The sequence below is a fragment of the Mixophyes fleayi genome, chromosome 2 (assembly GCF_038048845.1).
Source record: "Mixophyes fleayi isolate aMixFle1 chromosome 2, aMixFle1.hap1, whole genome shotgun sequence".
NCBI classification, from domain to species: Eukaryota; Metazoa; Chordata; class Amphibia; order Anura; family Limnodynastidae; genus Mixophyes; species Mixophyes fleayi.
The window spans coordinates 10270778-10297988 of NC_134403.1; the positions used below are offsets into that span (position 1 = coordinate 10270778).

General features: G+C 43.5%; 2 protein-coding genes across 2 annotated transcripts; both read right to left on the minus strand.

Moving 5' to 3' along the window:
• Nucleotides 1-11617: 11617 nt before the first annotated feature.
• Nucleotides 11618-13124, minus strand: LOC142139757 (uncharacterized; the record flags this gene model as incomplete). Its single annotated transcript, XM_075197627.1, has 3 exons — nt 11618-12162; nt 12336-12758; nt 12848-13124. Coding segments are annotated over 3 exons (1245 nt in total), but the record flags the coding sequence as incomplete, so codon positions are not given.
• A 55-nt stretch (nt 13125-13179) lies between these two features.
• On the minus strand, nt 13180-23535 carry LOC142139758 (uncharacterized). The gene is given in 6 exon segments (XM_075197628.1): nt 13180-13344; nt 13346-13417; nt 13559-14504; nt 15120-15133; nt 21614-21762; nt 23022-23535. Coding segments are annotated over 6 exon segments (1860 nt in total).
• Between the last annotated feature and the right edge of the window lie 3676 nt (nt 23536-27211).

A 27211-nucleotide genomic window follows, 5' to 3' on the forward strand; every position in this document is an offset into this window, starting at 1 on the left:
TATGCATCAGCTCAGAATATAAACCTATAATATTGCACAGAAGACTTTGTGCCAACTGAGTTCCTGTGAGCAAAAAGTGTTTTAAGGGAAATAGGGTCAGCTATAGGTGAAGACCAGATGCAGTGCTATCTTTTTATTCTGGAAGTTGATGGTATATATTACAGTATTAATATGAATATCTTTTAAAATAAATTTTCTCTGATTCTTAAAATCTTAGTATTCCAGTTCACTCCCCTGGTCATTTACCTCTGTTAACGCGTTTCGCCTGTACTTAAAGACTTTATCTAGATGTGTGTCCAATATTCATCATTATTTATTTAAAGGTGTGGCCACTCCCCGTCATTAATTTATTTGTTAATCTGAAGTTGTGCAGCAGCACAATAATTCTTAATACCTTATGTGGAGCCTTTCACATTTTAGAATTATTTGCAAACAACAATGAATGTACAAATACAATGTATATAAAAAAAACTAAAGCCATTTCTTTGCACAAGTTAAAATGTATACATTCATATTACCCACAATTCTACAATGAATGATTTGCATAGTAAATGCATGCAGCGGCTAGATTAATTTTTCCTTGCAAATTGTTCTTCCTCTGCTGAGCCAGTTTGTCAGTCTCTCTCATCATCAGCATTTATTTATATAGCACTAGCAGATTCCATACCGCTTTACAATTGGAAACAAACAGTATGAAAACAATACCGGGTAATACATACAGACATAGAGGTAAGAGGGCCCTGCTCGCAAGCTTACAATCTATGGGACAATAGTCCGATACACAAGGGTAAGTGCTACATCATATTGAATATTTTTCCAGCTAGAATGCAAAGGTTACAAAGTATTTAGTGGACTGTGTGATCAGTCACACAACTATGGTGGTCAGAAGATTGTTGTCTTGTGTTAGCTATGTAGAGGGTGGTAATAGGGTAATTTGGTTGCCTGTTTTTCAACAAATTCAATATAAAATTCTTCTCCTAACATACAAGGCCATGAACAAAATTTCACCGACATACATCTCTTCTCAAAACACCTCCATTCTGCACAAGATCTGCATCTCTCTTCCACTCTCATCACATCCTCCCATTATCGGTTACAGGACTTTTTTCGGGCTGCACCCACTTTGTGGAATTCCCTCCCTCGCACAATAAGACTTCAGTATTCAAACCTTCAAACGTTCTCTGAAAACCCACCTCTTCAGACAAGCTTATGATATTCCTCAACCAGCACCTTAATTTCCCTAGGTTACGCTATTACCACCCTCTACACAGCTATTACAAGACAACAACTCTCTGACCAACATAGTTGTGGGACTGATCACACAGCCCACTCAATACTTTTTACCTTAACATACTAGCTGAAAAATATGCAATATGATGTAGCACTTCCCCTTGTTTATCAAATTCCCATTGTCCCATAGATTGTAAATTTGCGAGCAGGGTTCTCTTACCTCTCTGTATGTCAGTATTGTTTTATTACTGTTTGTTCCTAATTGTAAAGCGCTATGGAATTTACTGGCGCTATATAAATAAATGTTTATTATGATGATGATGTTCACAGTAACTTTGTGGAATTTAAACATTGTTTATAAAAACAAATTAATTACAGCAGTTTTCAGTGTGTTTAATAAAAATGTACATATAGAATATAGTAGTTTAACCCTTTCTAATAAAATCCAGATTATTAAGACATAGCGACATATCACACCATATACAGTTGTGTTCATTAACTAAGGAGCTCAGAATAAAAACCAATTAGCGGGACATATTAAATCAAGCATGACGCTCACTAGTGGAAGAAAGATAAACAGCTCTAAAAATAACAGAACAAACAAACCTAGCATATGAATTAGATAAAGACAATTAGAAGGCAATTAGGGGTGCAAACCGATGGTGGGCAGAATTGTCACCACTACTTTGATGGTAGGATGATAGTTGAAAATCCAGAGGTCACTATGGAATTGAACCCAGAATTATCTTCCAGTCCTTTCAGAAGATTGCATAACTCCATCCAGGAGGCTGGATGACACCTCTGGTAATGATGAATTGCCCCAGAGCAACAAAGTCAGTCTGAAGTGGATGTTACTGGGGAGGAGGTATTGTTTATCCAAACGGTGGCACTGTTATTCTGCTTTGTTGTTAGTCTGATCTGGTTAGTTGTGTTGCCATTCCTTCTTCCTTCCAGTTTTGACTTTTTGTGTTGGGTTCAAATCATACTTGCCAGCTCTCCCGAAATGTCAGGAAGACTCCTGGATCTGGATGGGTCTCCCGGACTCCCGGGAGTGTATGACAGTCTCCCGAATCTGCCCACTCCCAAGTGAAGTGGGCAGAATTAGGTCCAAAATGCCGCGATTCTCCGGGAATCGCGGCATTTGGCCCTGCCAAATTGCTTGCGCAACAGACTTATTGTTATTTGAGTTATTACACTGGAGGGACAGCAGATGGCAGATGGCGCTGTTACTAAATGTATTACTGTGTTATCACTCTATTATAGAGATGTACACTGTGGTACAGTGGTGTTCTGGTAATGTTGTTGTTCATGTAAGACATGTCATGTATGTATGCTGATAACTAGACAGTTTATTATAAATAGTGATACCACAAAGAACTTGTAAGTGTATGGAAGTATTGATCTGCTAACAGGTTATGGACCCAGGCTCAAGCATAGGAAACAATCCCTTCCATTTCTATGTCTCACCTGTCAGTTCTTCTCTCCCCACACTCTCCCCTCTTCACAACCTTTAGTGTCCACTTATTCCTTCTGTCATTTCCTTGATTCCAATGCACATTTCTCTATTCCCATGTCCCTTTTATCTTAATGTTTCCCCCCCATCAGATGTCTCCTTTCTCCCTCATACCCGGCTTCCACTGACTGCTCTGGAGCCAGTTCCTCACCCTTGTTTAGACTGAGCAGGGGGTTCTCGCTGTTCTTTACCTGAAAATGGAGGATTGGTAGGAAGCCCTCTATGATAATGTGGGGTAATTTGGTGACAAATGTGTAGGTTGTCAGAGATCTCCACTTTTAAAGAGGTAGATTCTATTTAATTACATTCGTATCATTATGTACCCTGAACACCAATGCAAATTTGTCGTCATTTTGTAGGGTATTAAAAGTATATAATGTGAGGGGGCGCAACACTGCTAATATATATATATATATATATATATATATATATATATATATATATATATATAAATATATAATATACATGTCCCAATGTTATATGTTGGCCATCTGTAATATGATCTGCTTATTAATATGATGTGCAATTAATATATTTAGTATAGGCACGCCTGTTAATGAGTCCGGTCCCGTACTTTTGTTAGTGTTTAGATTAACAAACTTAACGAACACTTGGCCCCATCTCCTGATATTTTTAGTAATTGTTCCAGTATTAGAACACTGATAATTCACAGTATAATTTAGCAGGCTAACCCAGCGTATATGTGAATTTTAGCTTCTGTCTGAGTGTTCTGCTGCTTGTGCTGTGGAAATAATTACTTCCTGGGGAAAACAGCTGAAGCCGAACTTGTGATGGAAAAAAAGTCTTATTTTCATGTTGGATGTTATGTGATGGATTCAATAGAGTAACAAAAACAAACAGAGTAACCGGTGACTAATTATGATCCATTTGTAATGCATGAAACATCATGATACAAGTCACATTAACCTGACACATTAGAGAAAAGAACAGGTGTCCTAATTCCAGGCTCTCTCAGAGGACCTCGAGGACGTTCTCATTGGCTGGAAGCTGTCATGTCAATAAATTAGTAGATGAGGTCATCATATTTATTCCAGGTCTGAAGAGTTAGTCATTCTACAGTAGACCTCTGGGGTGTGTACATCATCATCAATATATATGGGCAGCACAGTGGCTAAGTGGTTAGCACCTCTGCCTCATAGCACTGGAGTCATGAGTTCAATTTCCGACCATGGCCTTATCTGTGTGGAGTTTGTATGTTCTCCCCGTGTTTGCGTGGGTTTCCTCCGGGTGCTCCGGTTTCCTCCCACACTCCAAAAACAAACTAGTTGGTTAATTGGCTGCTTTCAAAATTGATACTAGTCTCTCTCTCTCTCTCTCTGTCTGTATGTATGTTAGGGAATTTAGACTGTAAGCTCCAATGGGGCAGGGACTGATGTGAATGAGTTCTCTGTACAGCGCTGCAGAATCAGTGGCGCTATATAAATAAATGATGATGATGATATATAGCACCACTAATTCCAAAAAGTTGTACAGAGAATATTTGTAACTCACATCAGTCCCTGCCCCATTGGAGCTAATAGTCTAAATTCCCTAACATACACTCACACACACAAATGCAGACTAGGATCAATTTGATAGCAGCCAATCAACCTACTAATATGTTTTCGGAGTGTGGGAGGAAACCGAAGTGTGGGAGGACACCCACGCAAACCCAGTGAGAATATACAAACTCCACACAGATAAGGTCAGGAATTGAACTCATAACCCCAGTGCTGAGAGGCAAAAGTGGTAACCACTAAGCCACCATGTTGCCCAGCACGTCACCAACACAATCAATTCCCAATACTTGCCCCACCCCACAGAGAAAAAAAGTGTATCCCGTACAAAGCCCAACCAAACTGTGATGCCAGGGGCAGGAGCTGGGTCACTGTTCTTACTTAAAAGAGGGAATAAATTTCCATAGCCTAACCCATTAATGGGCAACAGGGAGCCCTCCGAGCCTTCACTTGTGGGTCCCAGTTCCGCTTTATTGTCAGATTTGTTTGATGTAGCTTATAACAGTGCTTTAAAATTCTGCTGATATGTTATTAATGTATTTGATTAAATGTATTATTTTAACTTATTACAGAGTAATGTGTGGCCCTTTTGAAGCTTAGAGTGTAGAACAATGAGTCTCTGAAGTATATAAAGCTGCCTATCACTGGCCTATCACTGGGCTAACCTCACCTGCAGAAAACTGGGAATGTCATGGCATGTATACGTAATCTAACATGTCAAAACAGAGCTCCCACTCTGTGTCACAGTTACGCACTGATTAATACTCCAGCCATACCCAGTTTTTCAGCAGCTATACCCAATTTCTAACAAAGTTCCACACAGTTTTGTGTAAGCCATACATTTGAAGGTCTGTAAATCTGTACTGTCCCACTGGAATCACGACTGTTGGGATATCCGTTTTCCTGTGTGTCCTACAGCTTGGCATAAAAAAAGGGGGGCTTAGTTCCAAGAGGTAATGTTTTCAGACTATTTTATCATTATTGAGCATCAGAATATAGTGGGTCCACATATTTGTGATGATTGGCCAACTGGGCCATACCGCTGCTGGCAAAATGTGTGCTATTTTTATGCAAAATAAGTCTTTCTATTGGTGAACCCCCCATCCCGTTCAGCTCAACTTATAGGTATACTGTGTGTACATATGGAAGGACATATCTGATCATTATTATTAAAAATGTATATTCCTGTTTCATTTCATCCCATAAAACTAACAAAATCCAGCTGTGATTGGATCACTATTAAATAACTTTTGGTAAAAAATGTATTTAAAACAAATAGCGCAGGGCACTTACTTTAATATTGTGTGTGTATATTGTGAAATATTAAGTCGTTATCTCTGAGAGCAGGGTAGAAAAGTTGGTTATTCTGTTTAACCTTGTTATAGGATATGCCTATTTCTGATGTATATATCTGATACAATGAACCTGTCTTTACAAAGCCTCTTGTGTATTGTGATGTGGGAAACTAGCTTGTTTTTGGTTTTTGTTGTTCTGTGTGAATATGTATTTGGAACGGTTTGATGAAAGGCCACATGCTAATCAGGCCTTTTGATGTGTGAGGTTTAACTTGGAGACAGGAAGGTTTAATTTAAAACGTGCTGCTACATTTCCTGCATCTCAAACAAAGATGCAGGATATCACAGCAAGGTTTTTAAGAATTTTATAGCTAAGTATAAATATTATTGGCTTTGCAATGTATGTTAATCAATGTTTTGGTAAACGGGCTTACATCCTGATTCTAAAAATAGCCTATGTCAGAACTATATAAAAGATGAGCTGTGTGAGCATGTAAGTGTTCTTCTGAATTGTCATCTGACCTGATCACACTGGTATCTTCCACCAGTATGTGTGAGCAAACAAACCATCTTGCTTCAAAGACCAGCTTGGAAACATCTTCAATATCACTGTATTCCTGTGATCTACAGATTAGACCCTAAAATCTAATCCGTTCTCTGACTGTCTCTAGGGTTTGGAACCAAGCTTCCAGTACCACCGCTCTTCCTGCTACATGCAGCCCTGGTTAGTGTGATAGGCCAGGGGTGATCCACCCACAGCGTCCCTGATCCATAGTAAGAGGTCAGGAGTACCAGCCCAGGTACATCAGCAACGAGATACGCTAGCAGCGTCATTTACCCAGAAGAAACCCGGTACTGGATGCCAGTAAGGAGTCCAGTGGTGGCAGCATTATAAGCCCCTCCTACTGCGGCAAGAGGGCGCTTTTTGGATAACGAAAGGGAACTGTGGCAAAGTAAGCCCAGCCGGTTCACAGCAACAACAGACAGGGTGGCATAGGCAGTCCATCCTGTCACAGATTCCTGTTGGCGAGCGGTGGGATAACCGCAGGCGGCTTTTCGTGAATCAATCAGGAGAGCCGAGTTATTCAGGCCACAGCAGCTTACATTTGGCAAATGTATCCCTTTATTCCTCTTTGTAAAACTAACAGTCAGTGGAAGTAATTTATTACATCCGCTGTGAAGAAAACGTTTTCTGACTTTAAAAATGCCAATTTGAAAAATTCCTTAGATCACATCACTTTAATGTCCTCTACTAGTTATAGCTACAAATAAATACCTAAAAGAAGACATACAATCCATTTTTAAATTTTGTTATTGATTTTGTCATCACTACCTCGTGGAATTTTAAACTTAATTGCCCTTACAGTAAAGAATCACTTCCTATGTTTATAGTGAAATCTTCTTTCTTCCATTCTTCCAGTGAACTATACACCATATTCAAGATGTGGTCTAACTAGCAACTTCTTCAATGGTTATACTGCATTTGAATTTTGCAATGTATACACGGTTTTATGAATCCCAGGATTTTATTCCTCTTTGCAGTTCCTGTCTGGCACTGTGCTGCTCCTCAGCTTAATGTCCCTGTATTCCTAAGTCATTTCTCTTCTCAGTCTTCTCAGTTGTATTCCATTCCATTGCTTCAAAAATTTAGCCATGACTGAAGTCAGACTCAGGTCTATAATATCCTGGTTCTGAGTAAAGATTTGTCCCACACCTGCTTTCCCTCAATCTTCTGGTACTGAACCAGTTATGATAAAGTCTATAGATCCATATTTATTTTGTTACCATGTTGGGATCACTTTCCCTGAATGTCTTCTCACCTGTACATTATATATAATATATTTTCGATTAAATGGTACTGAATCCAAAAGAACCCTCTCTAGTTGGTTCTCCTAACACTTGTAAAAATAGTTGCATTTAAAATAGACAATAACCCACCTTCCTTTCATAAAGCCTATGGGGAACGGACAGATGCACACACAGTTCTTACCTTGTCCACAATATTTCCACCTACCGTTCGTACAAACCCTTCTGCATGGCTCTCCAATCCACTTTGGTCTAGGGAAGAAACCAAACTGATTACTGAAGTGAAGGGATACAGGATAGAAGGAAAGGTGGTGTCTGAGGTGATGGTACAGACACTTCAATCTTTCAATCTGCCCCTATCACCGACACCTCTATTTGATCTTGGCCTGAGCGTGGGACTAGAGATACTTGGGACAAGGAAGTATCCTCATTGTTGCAAGTAGTTATTCTGGCCCAGTCTTTATCAGGGACCTCAAGGAGGCGATCTTGCAGTGAGGCACCCATGAGTGTGTTGGCTCACCCTAGCTAGGGGTGTGCACCGGGCACTTTTAGTGTTTTGGGTTTTGGGTTTTGGGTTCTGATTAGCTTGAGGTTTTGGGTTCTGATTTGTTTTGCCAAAACACCCCACGAAAGGTTTTGGTTCTGATTTAGGGTTTTGGGTTCTGATTTTTTTTTTAAAAAGCATAAAAAGCGCTAAAATACATTATTTTGTTTTTTTTACACTCCTACGCTATTATTAACCTCAATAACAATCATTTCCACTAATTTCCAGTCTATTCTGAACACTTCACACCTCACAATATTCTTTTTAGTCCAAAACATTGCACCGCGGTAGCTTTCTGGACTGCGTAGTGGAGTGGCCCCGATATCCAATTTGGTACCGGGGCCACAATACCTCCTCCAACTGGTCTCAATTCCACTGCACATATGGCTGCTCCTCCATCCTCTGCAGCATATAGAGGGTGGAGTTCTAGGGTGTCAATAACTCTTGTTTTCGATCATGACAGTGCATTTTAATTATTTTTGGATTTGCCCCCAACACTGAATGTAGTTTAATATCTGATACTAGAGATGGGCGGGTCCGGTTCTCCGAGAACCGAACCCACCCGAACTTTGGGTATCCGAGTACCGAGCTGAGCAGCTCGGTACTCTCCCGCCCATTCCGAATCCAAATCGAGGCCGAACGTCATTGTGACGTTGTCGGATCTCGGGACTCGGTTCTCGCAATACTTCAACTTTATAAATACACGCCTCCACAGCAATCCATCGCCATTTGACAGAGGGAGAGAGCAGGGTGTAGTCATAGGCTAATTAGAGCAGGGACAGAGAATACAATATTGTTCTTGCAATTGCTCTAACCAAAATCGCTAGTGCAGAGAGGAGGATAGAGGTTTATTATTTTTTCTTCATATTTGGCACTCCCCAGCGCTTTTGGGGTGTCCCCCATAATTGTGCATTAATATTTCTGGCTGTCAAAAGTCATATCTGTCAGCAGTATCTACTAAATAATTTGTAGCACACCTCAGTGCTTTTGGGGTGTCCTCCCTAATTGTGCATTAATATTTCTGGCTGTCAAAAGTCATATCTGTCAGCAGTATCTACTAAATAATTTGTAGCACTCCTCAGTGCTTTAGGGGTGTCCTCCCTAATTGTGCATTAATATTTCTGGCTGTCAAAAGTCATATCTGTCAGCAGTATCTACTAAATAATTTGTAGCACACCTCAGTGCTTTTGGGGTGTCCTCCCTAATTGTGCATTAATATTTCTGGCTGTCAAAAGTCATATCTGTCAGCAGTATCTACTAAATAATTTTTAGCACTCCTCAGTGTTTTTGGGGTGTCCTCCCTAATTGTGCATTAATATTTCTGGCTGTCAAAAGTCATATCTGTCAGCAGTATCTACTAAATAATTTTTAGCACTCCTCAGTGTTTTTGGGGTGTCCTCCCTAATTGTGCATTAATATTTCTGGCTGTCAAAAGTCATATCTGTCAGCAGTATCTACTAAATAATTTTTAGCACTCCTCAGTGTTTTTGGGGTGTCCCCCCTAATTGTGCATTAATATTTCTGGCTGTCAAAAGTCATATCTGTCAGCAGTATCTACTAAATAATTTTTAGCACTCCTCAGTGTTTTTGGGGTGTCCTCCCTAATTGTGCATTAATATTTCTGGCTGTCAAAAGTCATATCTGTCAGCAGTATCTACTAAATAATTTTTAGCACTCCTCAGTGTTTTTGGGGTGTCCTCCCTAATTGTGCATTAATATTTCTGGCTGTCAAAAGTCATATCTGTCAGCAGTATCTACTAAATAATTTTTAGCACTCCTCAGTGGTTTTGGGGTGTCCTCCCTAATTGTGCATTAATATTTCTGGCTGTCAAAAGTCATATCTGTCAGCAGTATCTACTAAATAATTTTTAGCACTCCTCAGTGTTTTTGGGGTGTCCTCCCTAATTGTGCATTAATATTTCTGGCTGTCAAAAGTCATATCTGTCAGCAGTATCTACTAAATAATTTTTAGCACTCCTCAATGTTTTTGGGGTGTCCTCCCTAATTGTGCATTAATATTTCTGGCTGTCAAAAGTCATATCTGTCAGCAGTATCTACTAAATAATTTTTAGCACTCCTCAGTGTTTTTGGGGTGTCCTCCCTAATTGTGCATTAATATTTCTGGCTGTCAAAAGTCATATCTGTCAGCAGTATCTACTAAATAATTTTTAGCACTCCTCAGTGTTTTTGGGGTGTCCTCCCTAATTGTGCATTAATATTTCTGGCTGTCAAAAGTCATATCTGTCAGCAGTATCTACTAAATAATTTTTAGCACTCCTCAGTGTTTTTGGGGTGTCCTCCCTAATTGTGCATTAATATTTCTGGCTGTCAAAAGTCATATCTGCCAGCAGTATCTACTAAATAATTTTTAGCACTCCTCAGTGCTTTTGGGGTGTCCTCCCTAATTGTGCATTAATATTTCTGGCTGTCAAAAGTCATAACTGTCAGCAGAATCTACTAAATAATTTTTAGCACTCCTCAGTGCTTTTGGGGTGTGCTCCCTAATTGTGCATTAATATTTCTGGCTGTCAAAAGTCATAACTGTCAGCAGAATCTACTAAATAATTTTTAGCACTCCCCAGTGGTTTGCGCTCAGAATGGATTCAAAGCAGTCCACATATGGAGTTACAAGCATGTGATATCTGTCTCTATACACAACAAAGTACAGAGTATGAAGTAGAAGGTGGAGACCAATCCTCTAGAACTCCATACACTTCAGGGACTGCAGTGTGTTAAGCACATTACGGGATAAGTCATACACTTTCTCCACTTCCAAACTGTACAGAGACATGCGGGTTCTATGTACCTCCCAACTGTCCCGATTTCAGCAGGACAGTTCGATTTTAGGGCTCTGTCCCGCTGCCGACCTGGGGACATGTTTGTCCCATGATTGGGAGTGTTGGGGGTAGGGAGGCAAGTAATGAGCAGCCTAGGACTTTATACCGTTAGACAAACCTCTAGGGATGTGGTCACGGCCCATAGCTAAGTGATCTCTCCCCTATTGTAATGTGGCCAAGTCACCTGTCCGTCTGCCAGGGACATACATGTGCTGTGTTATGTGTAGAGTGATGTGTAGGTTGATGTGTAGTGTGGTGTGTAGTGTTATGTGCAGTGTTATGTGTAGTATGATGTGCATTGTGATGTGTAGTGTGTTAAGCAGTGTGATGTGCAGGTTGTTATGCAGTGTGATGTGTAGAGTGATGTGTAGTGTGTTATGCAGTGTGATGTGTAGTGTGTTATGCAGTGCGATGTGCATTGTGATGTGTAGAGTGATATGCAGTGTGATGTGTAGAGTGATGTGCAGTGTGATATGCAGTGTGATGTGCCGTGTGATGAATAGTGTTATGCAGTGCTATGTGCAGTGCGATGTGTAGTGTGATATGCAGTGTGATGTGTAGGTTGTTATGTAGTGTGATGTGTACTGTGATGTGTAGTGTGTTATGCAGTGCGCTGTGTAGAGTGATGTGTAGTGCGTTATGCAGTGTGCTATGCAGTGCGATGTGCAGTCTGATGTGTAGAGTGATGTGCAGTGTGTTATGCAGTGTGGTGTGTAGAGTGATGTGCAGTGTGTTATGGAGTGTGATGTGCAGAGTGTTATGCAGTACAATGTGCAGTATGGTATGCAGTGTGATGTGTAGAGTGATGTGCAGTGTGTTATGCAGTATGATGTGTAGTGTGATGTGCAGTGTGATATGTATAGTGATGTGTAGTGTTATGCAGTGTGATGTGTAGTGTGATGTGCAGTATGATGTGTAGTGTGATGAGCAGTGTGATATGTATTGTGATGTGTAGTGTTATGCAGTGTGATGTGTAGAGTGATCTGTAGTGTGTTATGCAGTGTGATATGCAGTGTGATGTGCAGAGTGATGTGTAGTGTGTTATGCAGTGTGATATGCAGTCTGATGTGTAGTGTGATGTGTAGTGTGATGTGTAGAGTGATCTGTAGTGTGTTATGCAGTGTGATGTGCAGAGTGATGTGTAGTGTGTTATGCAGTGCGCTGTGTAGAGTGATGTGTAGTGCGTTATGCAGTGTGCTATGCAGTGCGATGTGCAGTCTGATGTGTAGAGTGATGTGCAGTGTGTTATGCAGTGTGGTGTGTAGAGTGATGTGCAGTGTGTTATGGAGTGTGATGTGCAGAGTGTTATGCAGTACAATGTGCAGTATGGTATGCAGTGTGATGTGTAGAGTGATGTGCAGTGTGTTATGCAGTATGATGTGTAGTGTGATGTGCAGTGTGATATGTATAGTGATGTGTAGTGTTATGCAGTGTGATGTGTAGTGTGATGTGCAGTATGATGTGTAGTGTGATGAGCAGTGTGATATGTATTGTGATGTGTAGTGTTATGCAGTGTGATGTGTAGAGTGATCTGTAGTGTGTTATGCAGTGTGATATGCAGTGTGATGTGCAGAGTGATGTGTAGTGTGTTATGCAGTGTGATATGCAGTCTGATGTGTAGTGTGATGTGTAGTGTGATGTGTAGAGTGATCTGTAGTGTGTTATGCAGTGTGATGTGCAGAGTGATGTGTAGTGTGTTATGCAGTGTGATATGCAGTCTGATGTGTAGTGTGATGTGCAGTGTGATGTGTAGAGTGATGTGTAGTGTGATGTGCAGTGTGTTATGCAGTACGATGTGCAGTGTGATGTGCAGTGTGATGTGCAGTCTGATGTGTAGAGTGATGTGCAGTGTGTTATGCAGTGTGGTGTGTAGAGTGATGTGCAGTGTGTTATGGAGTGTGATGTGCAGAGTGTTATGCAGTACAATGTGCAGTGTGGTATGCAGTGTGATGTGCAGTGTGTTATGCAGTATGATGTGTAGTGTGATGTGCAGTGTGATATGTATAGTGATGTGTAGTGTTATGCAGTGTGATGTGTAGTGTGATGTGCAGTATGATGTGTAGTGTGATGAGCAGTGTGATATGTATTGTGATGTGTAGTGTTATGCAGTGTGATGTGTAGAGTGATCTGTAGTGTGTTATGCAGTGTGATGTGCAGAGTGATGTGTAGTGTGTTATGCAGTGTGATATGCAGTCTGATGTGTAGTGTGATGTGTAGTGTGATGTGTAGAGTGATCTGTAGTGTGTTATGCAGTGTGATATGCAGTGTGATGTGCAGAGTGATGTGTAGTGTGTTATGCAGTGTGATATGCAGTCTGATGTGTAGTGTGATGTGCAGTGTGATGTGTAGAGTGATGTGTAGTGTGTTATGCAGTGTGATGTGCAGTGTGTTATGCAGTACGATGTGCAGTGTGATGTGCAGTGTGATGTGTAATGTGTTATGCAGTACGATGTGCAGTGTGGTATGCAGTGTGATGTGCAGTGTGATATGTATTGTGATGTGTAGTGTTATGCAGTGTGATGTGTATTGGGATGTGCAGTATGATGTGTAGAGTGATGTGCAGTGTGTTATGCAGTGTGATGTGTAGTGTGATGTGCAGTGTGATATGTATTGTGATGTGTAGAATGATGTGTAGTGTTATGCAGTGTGATGTGTATTGGGATGTGCAGTATGATGTGTAGAGTGATGTGCAGTGTGATATGTAGTGGGATGTGCAGTATGATGTGTAGAGTGATGTGCAGTGTGTTATGCAGTACGATGTGCAGTGTGATATGTAGTGTGATGTGCAGTGTGATATGTAGTGGGATGTGCAGTATGATGTGTGGAGTGATGTGCAGTGTGTTATGCAGTACGATGCGCAGTGTGGTATGCAGTGTGATGTGTAGTGTGATATGTAGTGGGATGTGCAGTATGATGTGTGGAGTGATGTGCAGTGTGTTATGCAGTACGATGCGCAGTGTGGTATGCAGTGTGATGTGTAGTGTGATGTGCAGTGTGAAGTGTAGGGTGATGTGCAGTGTGATGTGAAGTGTGTTATGCAGTGTGATGTGTAGTGTGATGTGCAGTGTGATATGTAGTGGGATGTGCAGTATGATGTGTAGAGTGATGTGCAGTGTGATATGTAGTGGGATGTGCAGTATGATGTGTAGAGTGATGTGCAGTGTGTTATGCAGTACGATGTGCAGTGTGATATGTAGTGTGATGTGCAGTGTGATATGTAGTGGGATGTGCAGTATGATGTGTGGAGTGATGTGCAGTGTGTTATGCAGTACGATGCGCAGTGTGGTATGCAGTGTGATGTGTAGTGTGATGTGCAGTGTGAAGTGTAGGGTGATGTGCAGTGTGATGTGAAGTGTGTTATGCAGTGTGATGTGTAGTGTGATGTGCAGTGTGATATGTAGTGGGATGTGCAGTATGATGTGTAGAGTGATGTGCAGTGTGTTATGCAGTACGATGTGCAGTGTGATGTGCAGTGTGATGTGCAGTGTGATGTGCAGTGTGAAGTGTAGAGTGATGTGCAGTGTGTTATGCAGTACGATGTGCAGTGTGATGTGCAGTGTGATATGCAGTGCGATATGCAGTGTGATGTGTATTGTGATGTGCAGTGTGTTATGAAGTGTGATGTGTAGTGTGATGTGCAGTGTGATCTGTAGTGTTATGTGTAGCGTGATGTGTAGTGTGATGCGTAGTGTGATGTGTAGTGTGATGTGCAGTGTGATGTGTAGTGTGATGTGCAGTGTGATGTGCAGTGTGATGTGCAGTGTGATGTGCAGTGTGATGTGCAGTGTGATGCAGTGATTGGTGAGGAGCGCTGTAGCTCTGGAACAAACCCCGTGATAATGCATCTGTCTATGTTGTTTTAGCAACACAGCTGTAGATATTATGATGATCACCTACAATATTCTCTATTCTTCTATCTATTGATACTAATAAAGTTTTTCTATAAATTAATAATTTAATTTATACAAAGGAACACTACTTCTACTGATGTTTTGTAGTTCAATATAATTACTGCGGAGTACATTAACATTAGATAATAATAACAGTCCTCTCCTCCACCTAATGACCTCTGACTGTGATTGTCATCATGCAGTGAAGGGATGAGGTTGGCATTAGGAACTTCTGTTAAATCGCTACATTGCTCAATGACAGGATCTGAAGGTAACTGGTACAATCATCCTCCTAACGAATTTACCATTAACACCTCTATTGACCTCTGCTCTTCCTCATTAAATCTCTGGCATTTTACACGTCGCTCCCCACTTATTTATATGCAGATTAGAACACTTGATTACATAATAGAGACGGCTCAGGGATGAGTGTTTTCTGTAACAGAAGAAGGTGCTTTTGGTGAGCAGACATTTCCTTATGAAACACAGAGTAATATAAGGCTGAGAGTGTAGATACAGGTGTAATATCTCACACATATCTATTCACATCCAGCGTAATCCATCTTCGGACGTAAGTCCCTTTTTTTATGCTGTATCTTGCGTTAAATAGCTCACCGCATGCTCAGAAACGGACCTTACGCCAATGAACACAAAAGACACTTACGACTGCCTCAAGGGCGAGCGAGGGAGGGAAGGGACTGATGAATGCAGGCATTATACAGTAAGGGCGAGTGAGGAAGGGAAGGGACTGATGAATGCAGGTAATGTACAGTAAGGGCGAGCGAGGGAGGGAAGGAACTGATGAATGCAGGCAATGTGTCAGAATCATTAGGTGGAATTGATGATACCTGCCAGCAGTTGGCGCTACTGAGTACTGAGGCTCGGAGTCTAAAACACCCCTGGTTTTCACCAGGAACCCCCGCAAGGAGGTATGGACTTCGCTGCAAGGGACGTGCAGGTCGCGGCCCTCAGTATCAGTCAGCTGGCGAGGTAACAATTGAGGCAGCGGTGACAGCCCACCAGGATGCAGGATGGAAGAGTAGTCAGCAAGCCGGGTCAAAACCAGAGGAACGGATATGGCCAAATCAAAAGCAGGAGAATGGTCAGGAAGCCGGGTCAATACCAAATATCAGTCTAAGCCAGAATCAGGAACCAAAGGAGAAGTCAGGAACAAGCCAGGGTCAGAATCCAAATAACAGCAACACAGGAACAAACGCTGGAGCAAGGCTGAAGACCAAATACTCTGGCACTAGACATGTGTCAGAGGCTGCCTTATATACCCTAAGGTGCCTCCTGATAGGATTAGCGAGATTTTGGCGGTAAGACATGCTGGCTGCAGACAGGTAAGCAGAGATAGCGTCCCGCTCCTAGGCAACATGACATGGTTGCTTGGAAGATGCAGGCGTCCGTCTCCTGCACCAAGTGTTAGTGCGGAGACGGCGCCTGACAGTACTCTCCCCTTTCTTCTTTTTCAGGGCTTGGAAGGTCGCCTCTCTCTCCTTCTTGAATTTGGCCAATAAGCGAGGGGCATGTATCTCTTGTACATAGATCCAAGATCTCTCCTCGGGGCCATAACCCCTCCAGTCAACAAAATATTGGTGGCGAGCCCTGGAGATCCGGAAATCCAGAATCTGATTGATCTCATATTCCTCCCCATGATCAGTCTTTACTGGGATCGGGGGTGGGGTTCTTTTGACAAATCTGTTGACAACGAGGGGTTTAAGTAGAGCAATATGAAACACATTGTGAATCTTGAGTGATGGAGGAAGAAGGAGTTTGAATGTCACAGGATTTATAACTTGAGTTATTTGAAAAGGTCCGATATAACGGGGTGTGAGCTTCATGGTGGGAACTCGAAGTCTTAAATTCCTTGTGGATAACCACACTTTGTCCCCAACTCGAAGTCTGGGGACTGGTCTATGGCGACGATCGGCGCTAGCTTTATAGCTTTGGGAGGATTCCAATAATTTGGACTTCGCCTGAGACCATAATTGAGAAAAGTCCTGAATGAGATTCTGCACGGCCGGAAGCGCTGAACCAGGTTGGGAAAGTTCAATAAGGAGAGGGTGAAACCCATAGGTAAGAAAAATGGAGATGAACCAGTGGATACATGCACCTGGTTATTATGAGCAAATTCTGCCCAACACAAGAAACGACTCCATTCAGCCTGATTACCCGAAGAGTTGGTCCTGAGAAATTGTTCCTAGTCTTGGTTGACCCTCTCCGTTTGGCCGTTGGTTTGAGGGTGGTACCCTGAGGAAATCTTTAGATTGACCCCCAACTCTTTGCAGAATGATCTCCAGAACTTGGACACAAACTGTATTCCACTATCCGAGATAATATCCTGGGGACAGCCGTGAAGACGGAAAATCTCCTTGATGAAGAGGTTAGCAAGGATAGAAGCCGAAGGAAGTCCCTTGAGAGGTATGAAATGTGCCAACTTGGAAAATCTGTCCACTACCACCCAGATAGTATTAAATCCATGGCTAGCTGGTAAATCGGTGACGAAATTCATAGAAATACTAGTCCATGGTCTCTCTGGAATAGGAAGTGGTACCAAGGGTCCTGCAGGAGACTGCCTAGGTGTCTTGTGTCTGGCACAGATTCCACAAGCGGCAACATAGGCCTTAACGTCCGCCCGGATAGAGGGCCACCAATAATGCCTAGAAATCAACGAGAAGGTCTTCTTGACACCCGCATGCCCGGCAAACAGAGAATCATGGGTCCACTTGAGAGCCTTAGGCCGAAGCCTGGAAGTGAGAAAGGAGCGACCAGGAGGAGGAACCTTGGTTGAAGTTCTGGTGAGGGCCACAATGGTAGTAGGATCCAAGATGGTTCTGGGGGTGGGGGCGGGTTGGAGATCTTTATCATCAAATGACCGGGAGAGAGCATTTGCCCTGATATTCTTAACCCCAGGTCAAAAGGTCAAAATGAGATTAAAACGGGCAAAAAACAAGGACCAGCGGGCCTGACGTGGGTTCAGACACTGAGCTGTTTGCAAGTACGTTAAGTTCTTATGGTCCGTGTAGACAGTAACAGGATGCTCAACCCCCTCTAGCAAATGTCTCCACTCCTCTAGTGCTGTTTTGATGGCCAATAACTCTTTATCCCCGATACCATAGTTTAATTTGCTGGAGGAAAATCTTCTGGAACAGAAACCACAGGGATGAAACTTTCCATCGGAATCTTTCTGTGAAAGAATGGCTCCTATGCCCATGGAGGATGCATGAACTTCAACAAAGAAAGGCCGAGACAAGTCAGGTTGTAGCAAAATATGGGGCGGAGGAGAACGCCATTTTTAATGACTGGAAGGCACTGAGGGCTTCGGCAGACCATGATTTTGCTGCTCCCTTGTGGGTGAGAGCAGTAATAGGAGAAATGAGAGTTGAAAAGTCTTGGATAAAGTGCCGATAATAATTGGCGAAGCCAATAAAGCGTTGGATCGCCTTAAGGCCCAATGGTTGTGGCCAATTGAGAATGGCAGCCACTTTCCCAGGATCCATGAAAAGACCATGTATATATCCCAGGATGTGGACCTGAGAGGCTTCAAAGACACACTTCTCCAGTAAAGGTGGTTGGAATGTAGTCGAGAGAGAACCTCCTTGACGTGACCTCTATGGGATTCTAAGTCTCTGGAGAATATAAGTATGTCATCCAGATAGACAACGACTGAGAGATAGAGTAGGTCTCGGAAGATGTCGTTAATGAACTCCTGGAAGACCGCTGGGGCATTGCATAGGCCAAAGGTCATCACCAGGTATTCATTGTGGCCATCCCGAGTGTTGAAAGCGGTCTTCCATTCATCGCCCTCACGAATCCTAATTAAATTATAGGCGCCCCTGAGGTCTAGTTTGGTGAATATTGTGGCACCTTTGATCTGATCGAATAACTCGGAAACCAGGTGTATGGGGTACCTGTTCTTCACGGTAATGGCATTGAGTAGTCTGTAGTCGATGCATGGTCTTAGAGAACCAGCCTTCTTCTTTACAAAAAAAAATCCTGCACCGGCAGGTGAGGAAGATTTTCTAATAAATCCTCGTTCAAGGTTTTCAGATACATACTCGGTCATGGCTCGAGTCTCAGGGAGGGACAGAGAGTACGTTCTGCCATGAGGAATCCTTTCTCCAGCAATAAGTTCAAAGGAACAATCACAAGGACGGTGGGGTGGAAGAGTCTCAGCGGCAGTCTTACTGAAGACATCTACGAAGGCAGCGTATTCAGATGGCAACCCAAGACTGGGTCTGAGAGCGTGACATCTAATAGGTAGGTTATTGAGGCATCGATCAGCGCAGAGCGGACCCCAGGAAGTAACCTGAGCATGATGCCAATCAAATTGGGGTGAATGGTCCCTTAACCAGGGTAGTCCTAATATTACCGAATTAACAGTCTGTGGAAGGACTAAAAACGATATCCATTCAAAATGGAGGAGACCAACTTGCAGTCGGATCGGCCGGGTGGCCTGAGAGATAGATCCATTGGCCATTCTGTTACCATCTACCGCTGTCATAACCAAGGGTTGCAATAATGATTCCAGGGGGAGATGAATGTTAGCTGCTAAGGATGCAGAAATAAAGTTTCCAGCTGCCCCTGAATCCACATAGGCCCGAAGGGAGACCGGACCCTGGGAAACATGGATGATGATGGGCATCAAAAAGTCTGTCTTGTCTGGGGAATAAGGGGAAGATGTATTCAGTCCTAGACCGGCTTTCCCGGCACCGACTAGGATCTAGCGTTTCCCTGGTCTCTTGGGAAACTGAGATAGAATGTGAGAGGGGTCAGCGCAGTAGAGGCATAGATGGTTTTTAAACCTTCGTTCCCACTCCTCTACAGTTAGACGAGAACGCTTGATCTGCATGGGCTCCTCAGGTAGAATTGGTAGGTTCTGAAAAGTGGAGACCACACGTGGACTAGCCCGGCGAGATAGTTCTTGTTCCTGATTACGATCCAAATACCGGATATCGACCTTGATGCATAAGGAGATCAGATAATCTAGGGTAGCTGGTAAATCCCTGGAGACCAACTCGTCCTTGATCCGATCTGTCAGCCCCTGCCAGAAGGTAGCTATAAGGGCCTCATTATTCCAATTCAGTTCAGAGGCGAGAGTTCTGAACTGAATCGCGTAAACCCACGGGAAGGCTTCCCTGACGTAGCTTCAAAATGCTGGAGGCCGCAGAGGCAACTCGACCAGGCTCATCGAACACTTTTCTGAAGCTTTGTATGAAGGAGGATGGATTTTGTAACAGGGGGTCATCATGCTCCCATAGAGGAGAGGCCCAGGCAAGCGCTTGATCCGTGAGTAACGAAATAATATATGCCACCTTGGCTCGTTCTGAAGAAAAAATTCCTGGTGATAGCTCGAACTGGATGGCACATTGGTTGAGAAACCCTCTGCACCACCAAATTTTTCGGGAGATGGGATGCGAATCCCTTCAGTAGGATTAGGTGCAGCTGCAGCAGGAGAGCCGACAATGGGGGGTGCGGGAGCAACAGATACTCCGGGAGGAGTCAGGGTTCTCTGGAGGGTATGCATGTGCGTAGCCAGTCCCTGAAGGCATTGTAGGAGCTGAGTCTGGTTAACCTCTTGTTGATCAACTCGGCGAGTCAGGTGCTGCAGGAGGTCAATAGCAGAGAGATCACCGGTGCCTTCGGCATTTGACATGTCCAGAGTATACTGTCAGAATCACTAGGTGGAATTGATGATACCTGCCAGCAGTTGGCGCTACTGAGTACTGAGGCGCGGAGTCTAACACGCCCTCAGTACTCAGGGCGGAGACGGCGCCTGACACAATGTACAGTAAGGGCGAGCGGGGGAGTGAAGGGACTGATGAATGCAGGCAATGCACAGTAATGACGAGCGAGGGAGGGAAAGGATTGATGAATGCAGACAATGTACAATAAGGGCGGGTGAGGGAGGGAAGGGACTGATGAATGCAGGCAATGTACAGTAAGGGTGAGCGAGGGAGGGAAGGGACTGATGAATGCAGGCATTGTACAGAAAGGGCGAGCGAGGGAGGGAAAGGACTGATGAATGCAGGCATTGTACAGTAAAGGCGAGCGAGGGAGGGAAGGGACTGATGAATGCAGGCAATGTACAGTAAGGGCGAGTGAGGGAGGGAAGGGACTGATGAATGCAGGCATTGTACAGTATGTGCGAATGAAGGATGGAAGAAACTAATTAATGCAGTCAATGTACAGTAAGGGCGATCGAGGGAGGGAAGGGACTGATGAGTGCAGTCTATGTACAGTAAGGGCAAGTGAGGGAGGGAAGGGCCTGATGAATGTAGGCAATGTACAGTAAGGGCGAGCGAGGGAGGAAAGGGACCATGGCCGGATTAACCCTAGGGCTAACTGGGCTACAGCCCAGGGGCCTCGGGCATCCAGGGGGGCCTCGAAAGTGCTCAACAGCATTATTGATCGGTCAGGGGCGCGGGCGTCCCCGACGCGAATAATGCTGCTGTGCACTTTCACTGCAGTCCTTCCCCGGCGCACTGTAGTCTCCTTACTGAAGAGATCTCGTGAGTCTCACTCTCACGAGATTTCCTCAGTAAAGAGCGTGCAGCACGCCGGGGAAGGACTGCAATGCCAGGAGGAGGTAAGTGCCTTGGGGGTGGCTCGGCTCACCGGGGGGAAGGGGGGGGGCGGCTCGAATCACAGGGGGGGTGCCTCGCGGGGGAATGGAGGCCCCCTTAGCCCAGGGGCCTCCATTCCCTTAATCCGGCCCTGGAAGGGAGTAATGAATGCAGGCATTGTACAGCAAAGGCGAGCGAGGGAGGGAAGGGACTGATTAATGCAGGCAATGTACAGCAAAGGTGAGTGAGGGAGGGAAGGGACTGATGAATGCAGGTAAAGTACAGTAAGGGTGAGCGAGGGAGGGAAGGGACTGATGAATGCAGGTAATGTACAGTAAGGGTGAGCGAGGGAGTGAAGGGACTGATGAATGCAGGTAATGTACAGTAAGGGTGAGCGAGGGAGGGAAGGGACTGATGAATGCAGGTAATGTACAGTAAGGGTGAGCGAGGGAGGGAAGGGACTGATGAATGCAGGTAATGTACAGTAAGGGTGAGCGAGGGAGTGAAGGGACTGATGAATGCAGGTAATGTACAGTAAGGGTGAGCGAGGGAGGGAAGGGACTGATGAATGCAGGTAATGTACAGTAAGGGTGAGCGAGGGAGGGAAGGGACTGATTGATGCAGGTAATGTACAGTAAGGGTGAGCGAGGGAGGGAAGGGACTGATGAATGCAGGTAATGTACAGTAAGGGCGAGCGAGGGAGGGAAGGGACTGATGAATGCAGGTAATGTACAGTAAGGGTGAGCGAGGGAGGGAAGGGACAGATGAATGCAGGTAATGTACAGTAAGGGTGAGCGAGGGAGGGAAGGGACTGATGAATGCAGGTAATGTACAGTAAGGGTGAGCGAGGGAGGGAAGGGACTGGTGAATGCAGGTAATGTACAGTAAGGGTGAGCGAGGGAGGGAAGGGACTGATGAATGCAGGTAATGTACAGTAAGGGTGAGCGAGGGAGGGAAGGGACTGATGAATGCAGGCAATGTACAGTAAGGACGACCTGACACAGATGTGGCTGTTCTGAGTTTCTCTTAAATACCTGTTTTTTTACCCATATCAGTTGCAGCAGCCGCAGGGCAGGGGTAAATGCCGACTGATGGTGATGGTGTCACGGCATAGTCTTATAAATTACACGCAATTGTGTTACTAGATACGACAGAACATGTGTATGCAAGGAAGGTGGACTATAAAAATGCATTGTGGACAGTACATAATAACAACATTCTGATTTACTATTAAATAAAAAGAAAAAATATAACAGTAATATGAATTAATGATTATAGTATTAAGAGACGTTAATTTATTTTTTCCAAAAATAACTGTGTATGTGTTCTGATGTGCCTTTATATTGCACATATGCTTTATGTGTATCCTGCATTCTGTTCTGTCTGTCTACATACAGCAGGTAACATTTAGGCAGAGCGCATTTACACAGAGACTCAAATGGAAACGTTTCATGAGATCTGCTTGGATTTGAATGTGTATATCTTAGCTCTATGGGTGTAGTTTGTTCACACATTTTCTGAGCTCAGCATAGTTCAGAGCTGGTACATTAAGTGCAACTCTCTGCAAAGGTTCATATTATACTGAACACAATAGTAGCCAGAGGACTGCATTGTGGATGTACATGATATATTGGGGGGAGGGGTTTCCTGGCAACAAACTCTTATTAGGCCCATGATGTCAGATACTTGTGGAATGGCAGATTTTGTCTAGTCATAGAGAAAGACACATTTATGTAAGAAAGGTTTGCTGAAGACTACACTGTTATGCTACAAAACAAAATAATTAATATAAGACTGCATTATACAATCTAGATACTTACATTCTTCTGTACTGGCCTGGTATGTCCCTGCCTCCTCCACCTGGGGCTCCTCCATGGCCTCCTCCACCTGGGGCTTCTCAATGGCCTCCTCCACCTGGGGCTCCTCCATGGCCTCCTCCACCGGCGGCTCCTCCATGGCCTCCTCCACCTGGGGCTCCTCCATTGCTTCTTCCACCAAGGGCTCTTCCATGGCCTCCTCTAACTGGGGCTCCTCCATGGCCTCCTCCACCGGGGGATCCTCCATGGCCTCCTCCACCAGGGGCTCCTCCATGGCCTCCTCCACCGGGGGCTCCTCAATGGCCTCCTCCAACTGGGGCTCCCCCATGGCCTCCTCCACCTGGGGCTTCTCCATGGCCTCCTCCACCTGGGGCACCTCCATGACCTCTTCCACCAGGGGCTCCTCCATGGCCTCCTCCACCTGGGGCTCCTCTATTGCTTCTTCCACCAGGGGCTCCTCCATGGCCTCCTCCACCTGGGGCACCTCCATGACCTCTTCCACCAGGGGCTCATCCATGACCTCTTCCACCTGAGGCTCTTCCTCCAGTGGTCCATTACCGTGGTAAGGGCCCTGAGCTCAAAACAGTTGAAGCTCGCTGTTCACATGTTTGTAAGTAAATGAGACTTTTCAACATTCTCCTCACTGATTGGCTCTCAGGCCATGTGTGGGCGTAGGCATATCAGTCGTGGATCCCTTCATATCATCAAAAATGGCTGACTTTAATTTGTAAATCAATTTCAATAATCAACCGTACCCAGGCCAATAGGGGCATGACAACTCCTAGATGTTCACACAGAAGCAATCGCAGGAGAGAACACCCCAGCAAACGCTATATAACAACAGGAGAGGCAGCCATTCAGCCCTGCCATTTTGTGATCACAAATCTATGATACAATTTCTTATAACTTAAGAAACAGTTATTTCTGTGTGGCCTCCATTTCCTGCTATTGGTGAGTACAGGAACATATGTAGGACTGTGTATATCAAATTAAATGCTTTTTGTTAATTACTGCCTTTCTCCCCTTGTTTAGGGTTGTTTGGGAATGGCTGGGCCAAGCCAAGGCTCAGCAGAGACAAATATTAGTTCAAGAGAGGTGAAAATGATGGTACAGCTGGTGATGGAGAGGCTGCACTTTACCAATCGGCCGCACTTCACCCCAGCTAAAGAGTGGATCTGGCAGGAGGTCACGGTGCAGGTCAATCCCATGACTCCAAGTAGAAGATCGGTGACTGAGGTAAAAAAAAATGGTCAGAATTGTTTTTTTTTATATCAAAATTATATATTGGGCTCTGCACCTAGTACAGTTCTTCTAAACTGTAATAAAACATAAAAACATTTTTCAAGGTATGGCTGACCAACATCTTTCAAAACTTTTAAAACTTATACATTATCAGTCCAACAATAAAACCATTTTTTAAGTCTTAAACAAAAATGTTAGTTCTGTATAGCAACATTCTTAATGTTGAACATTTCACACAGGTGGTAGGAATTTAAGTGTCGCCTCAAGGACAAACTCCGAGACCACCAAAGACATACTAGGGGGAGAGGTGGTGGTCCGACAGCTTTCTTGAACCTCAGTCCCCTGGAGACCATGGCATTGGCCTGCACGGATAATCAGATGATGCAGGGCGTGGGCCGCATAGACACTGGCTAGAGCCCTCCCTTAACCCCATCACTATCCCCTAGAGGTAAATTGCATATCACAATACATGCATGAAGAATTACAATGACTATTGTATTGTTTAAAGAAATATAAACATACCTAACAACAATAGACTTTTTTTACAAAATGAATACTTTTATTTTTAGCACTTGCCAATTTAAATGCAAATAAGATTCCTAAATTATTTGCACTTGTACTGCAACCTAGCCTGCTTATGGCAGAATCTGGCCATGGTCTTCAACATTACTGATTATATTCAGAGAAGATCACTTAGAGGTGTCAATTGGATGCCTAGCTAAAATTCCACTCAAAACAATGATATGCTGGTCTTTACATTCATATGGCACAATGGACTAATTCTTTTTAAAACACAACCCCACATATACACACAAACTTTCAATAAAAAAATAAAAAATATTATAAAATCTACTAATATGATGCAAAAACATGAATGTTAAGCAGTTAAACATAAATGCTTATGTTATTTGTACAGTGGATGAAGAGGATGCCACCATAGAAGACACCCGTGATGTGGACGATACACCCATGGATGAGGGAGCAGTGGGCAGTGGGCAGTCTTCAAACTTAAAACAATATTATTGTCAAATGTACAACTGAAATAATACATTGGAATCAAACACTGATCCTTTGAACTCAGCCCTCACCCTTCCCACTTTCCAAAACGTAGACAATACCTTGACTTGTTTCACCAACCTCATTGCCAATATGTCACCAATAACCTTCCTGCCCCTTTGCCATATGTTTCCCCTCCTGCCCCTATGACACAGGTTTCCACTTCTTCCTGTATGCAACATTTCATGCCTCCTGCCCGTATGCCCCAAGTTTACCCTCATTATCCTCCCAAAGTTTACTCTCCATCCCCACTGCCAAATCCTACTTCTCCACCACCATTTAAGAAACCGAGGTCAAAAGAAATGAACCGCCACGTAAGATGTCAACCCAAGGGGCAAATGTGGCAGCAAATTTAAATAGTTTTTTTTTCTGCTTTATATTTCCGTGTGTGGTTTATTTTTTCACGTTTTTTATGTTTTTTGTTTCATGATTTACATAAATTTCGAAACAAAAAATGGTTTCCTTGTTTTTTTGTCCATTTACTGAAACTATTACATTTGAAACAAAGACCAAAAGGTATTTACATGTAAAGTATGATGAAATAGGATATTCTATACAGCCAGAGTAGTCTTGGTAAGCTGGAGGACTAGGATTGGCTTCATCCACCTCCTGGCCAGCAACCTCACCCTCTACCACACACAGAGCAATTATGTCACCTACAATATTGGGCACAAACATAACAGCTTCACCAGAAAGGCCAAGGCAGCAGAATCTGGCCTTTAGAATGCCAAAAGTCTGCTCTATAAAAATCTGGTAGATGCATGCGCTGAATTGTATGCTACTTTCTGCTCCGTGAGTGGATTTAAAATGGGAGTGAGGAGCCAAGGGTGGAAAGGGTATGCACTGTCCCCTCTAAAGTAATTAGTAATGAGCAACTAAACATGGAAACCTTTAGCATGATATGGTGCTATAATAATGCTACACTCTTTGACATTTTATTCTACAAGTACACCATAATGCAAAGAGTGTTAATATTTTGCAAAGGTGCTAGACGCAACATTTATGACTACATTCTATACCAATGCAGGCGTGCACTTAGGGGGGTTCTGTTGCCCAGAAACCCCCTCCCCTTCCCTATATTGTGGTTTCACTCTAGATTAGCCTCCTTCATGAGGATAATCTGGCTGCAGCACAGTTTTAGTACGATCTGCATCAGAAAGCTGCCTATGATTGCAACACTGATGTTCAGATCAACCTCCCAGAATGCTGTGCAACATGCTGAGAGAGGAAGTGTGTACTTCTTGTCTGAGTAGTAAAGGGGGACGCACAGCAGAGCGTAGCGGCACAGTTTAGGTTGGTCAGTGACCGGCACGATATTCCTATATAAACTGACCACATTAAAGGGAATGAATTTAGTCTGGAAGCACAGGTGATTGATTTATTACACTACTTTTCTGTTTGCAATTAATTATGCTAGTGGTACTTAGGAGCCGCAAGGGGGAGGGGCAGTGTTAAAAGTGCTGACTTTAATGAATATATGGCAGCAGTTTACCCTGGAGCCTATCTAGGCAGGAATACAGGCTTCATTAGAAGCAGAATTTATTGAATCTACTTTAAACATTTTCAGATAGACTGTGGAGTTTGACATTTCCTTCAGTGCTATCTACCTCTCTAGTGTGCAATGCCTTGTCCCTTTCAAATACAGCTCAGTCCTTAATTTATCATACACAATGCCACATTTATTGATGATGCAATTCATTACTTTACCTACTTTTTTTACTTTTTTTCGGCCTCCTCTATCTAAATAAATGAGTATATCAGTGATTAATGGACTGTTTATACAAGCGGCACCCTGCGCTGGCCTCCATTCCTGATTCCTTCTATTCATTAGATAAGAGAGAACTTGAAATACAAAAGCCTGAAAGACAGCACAGGACAGAGCAGAGACACACCGT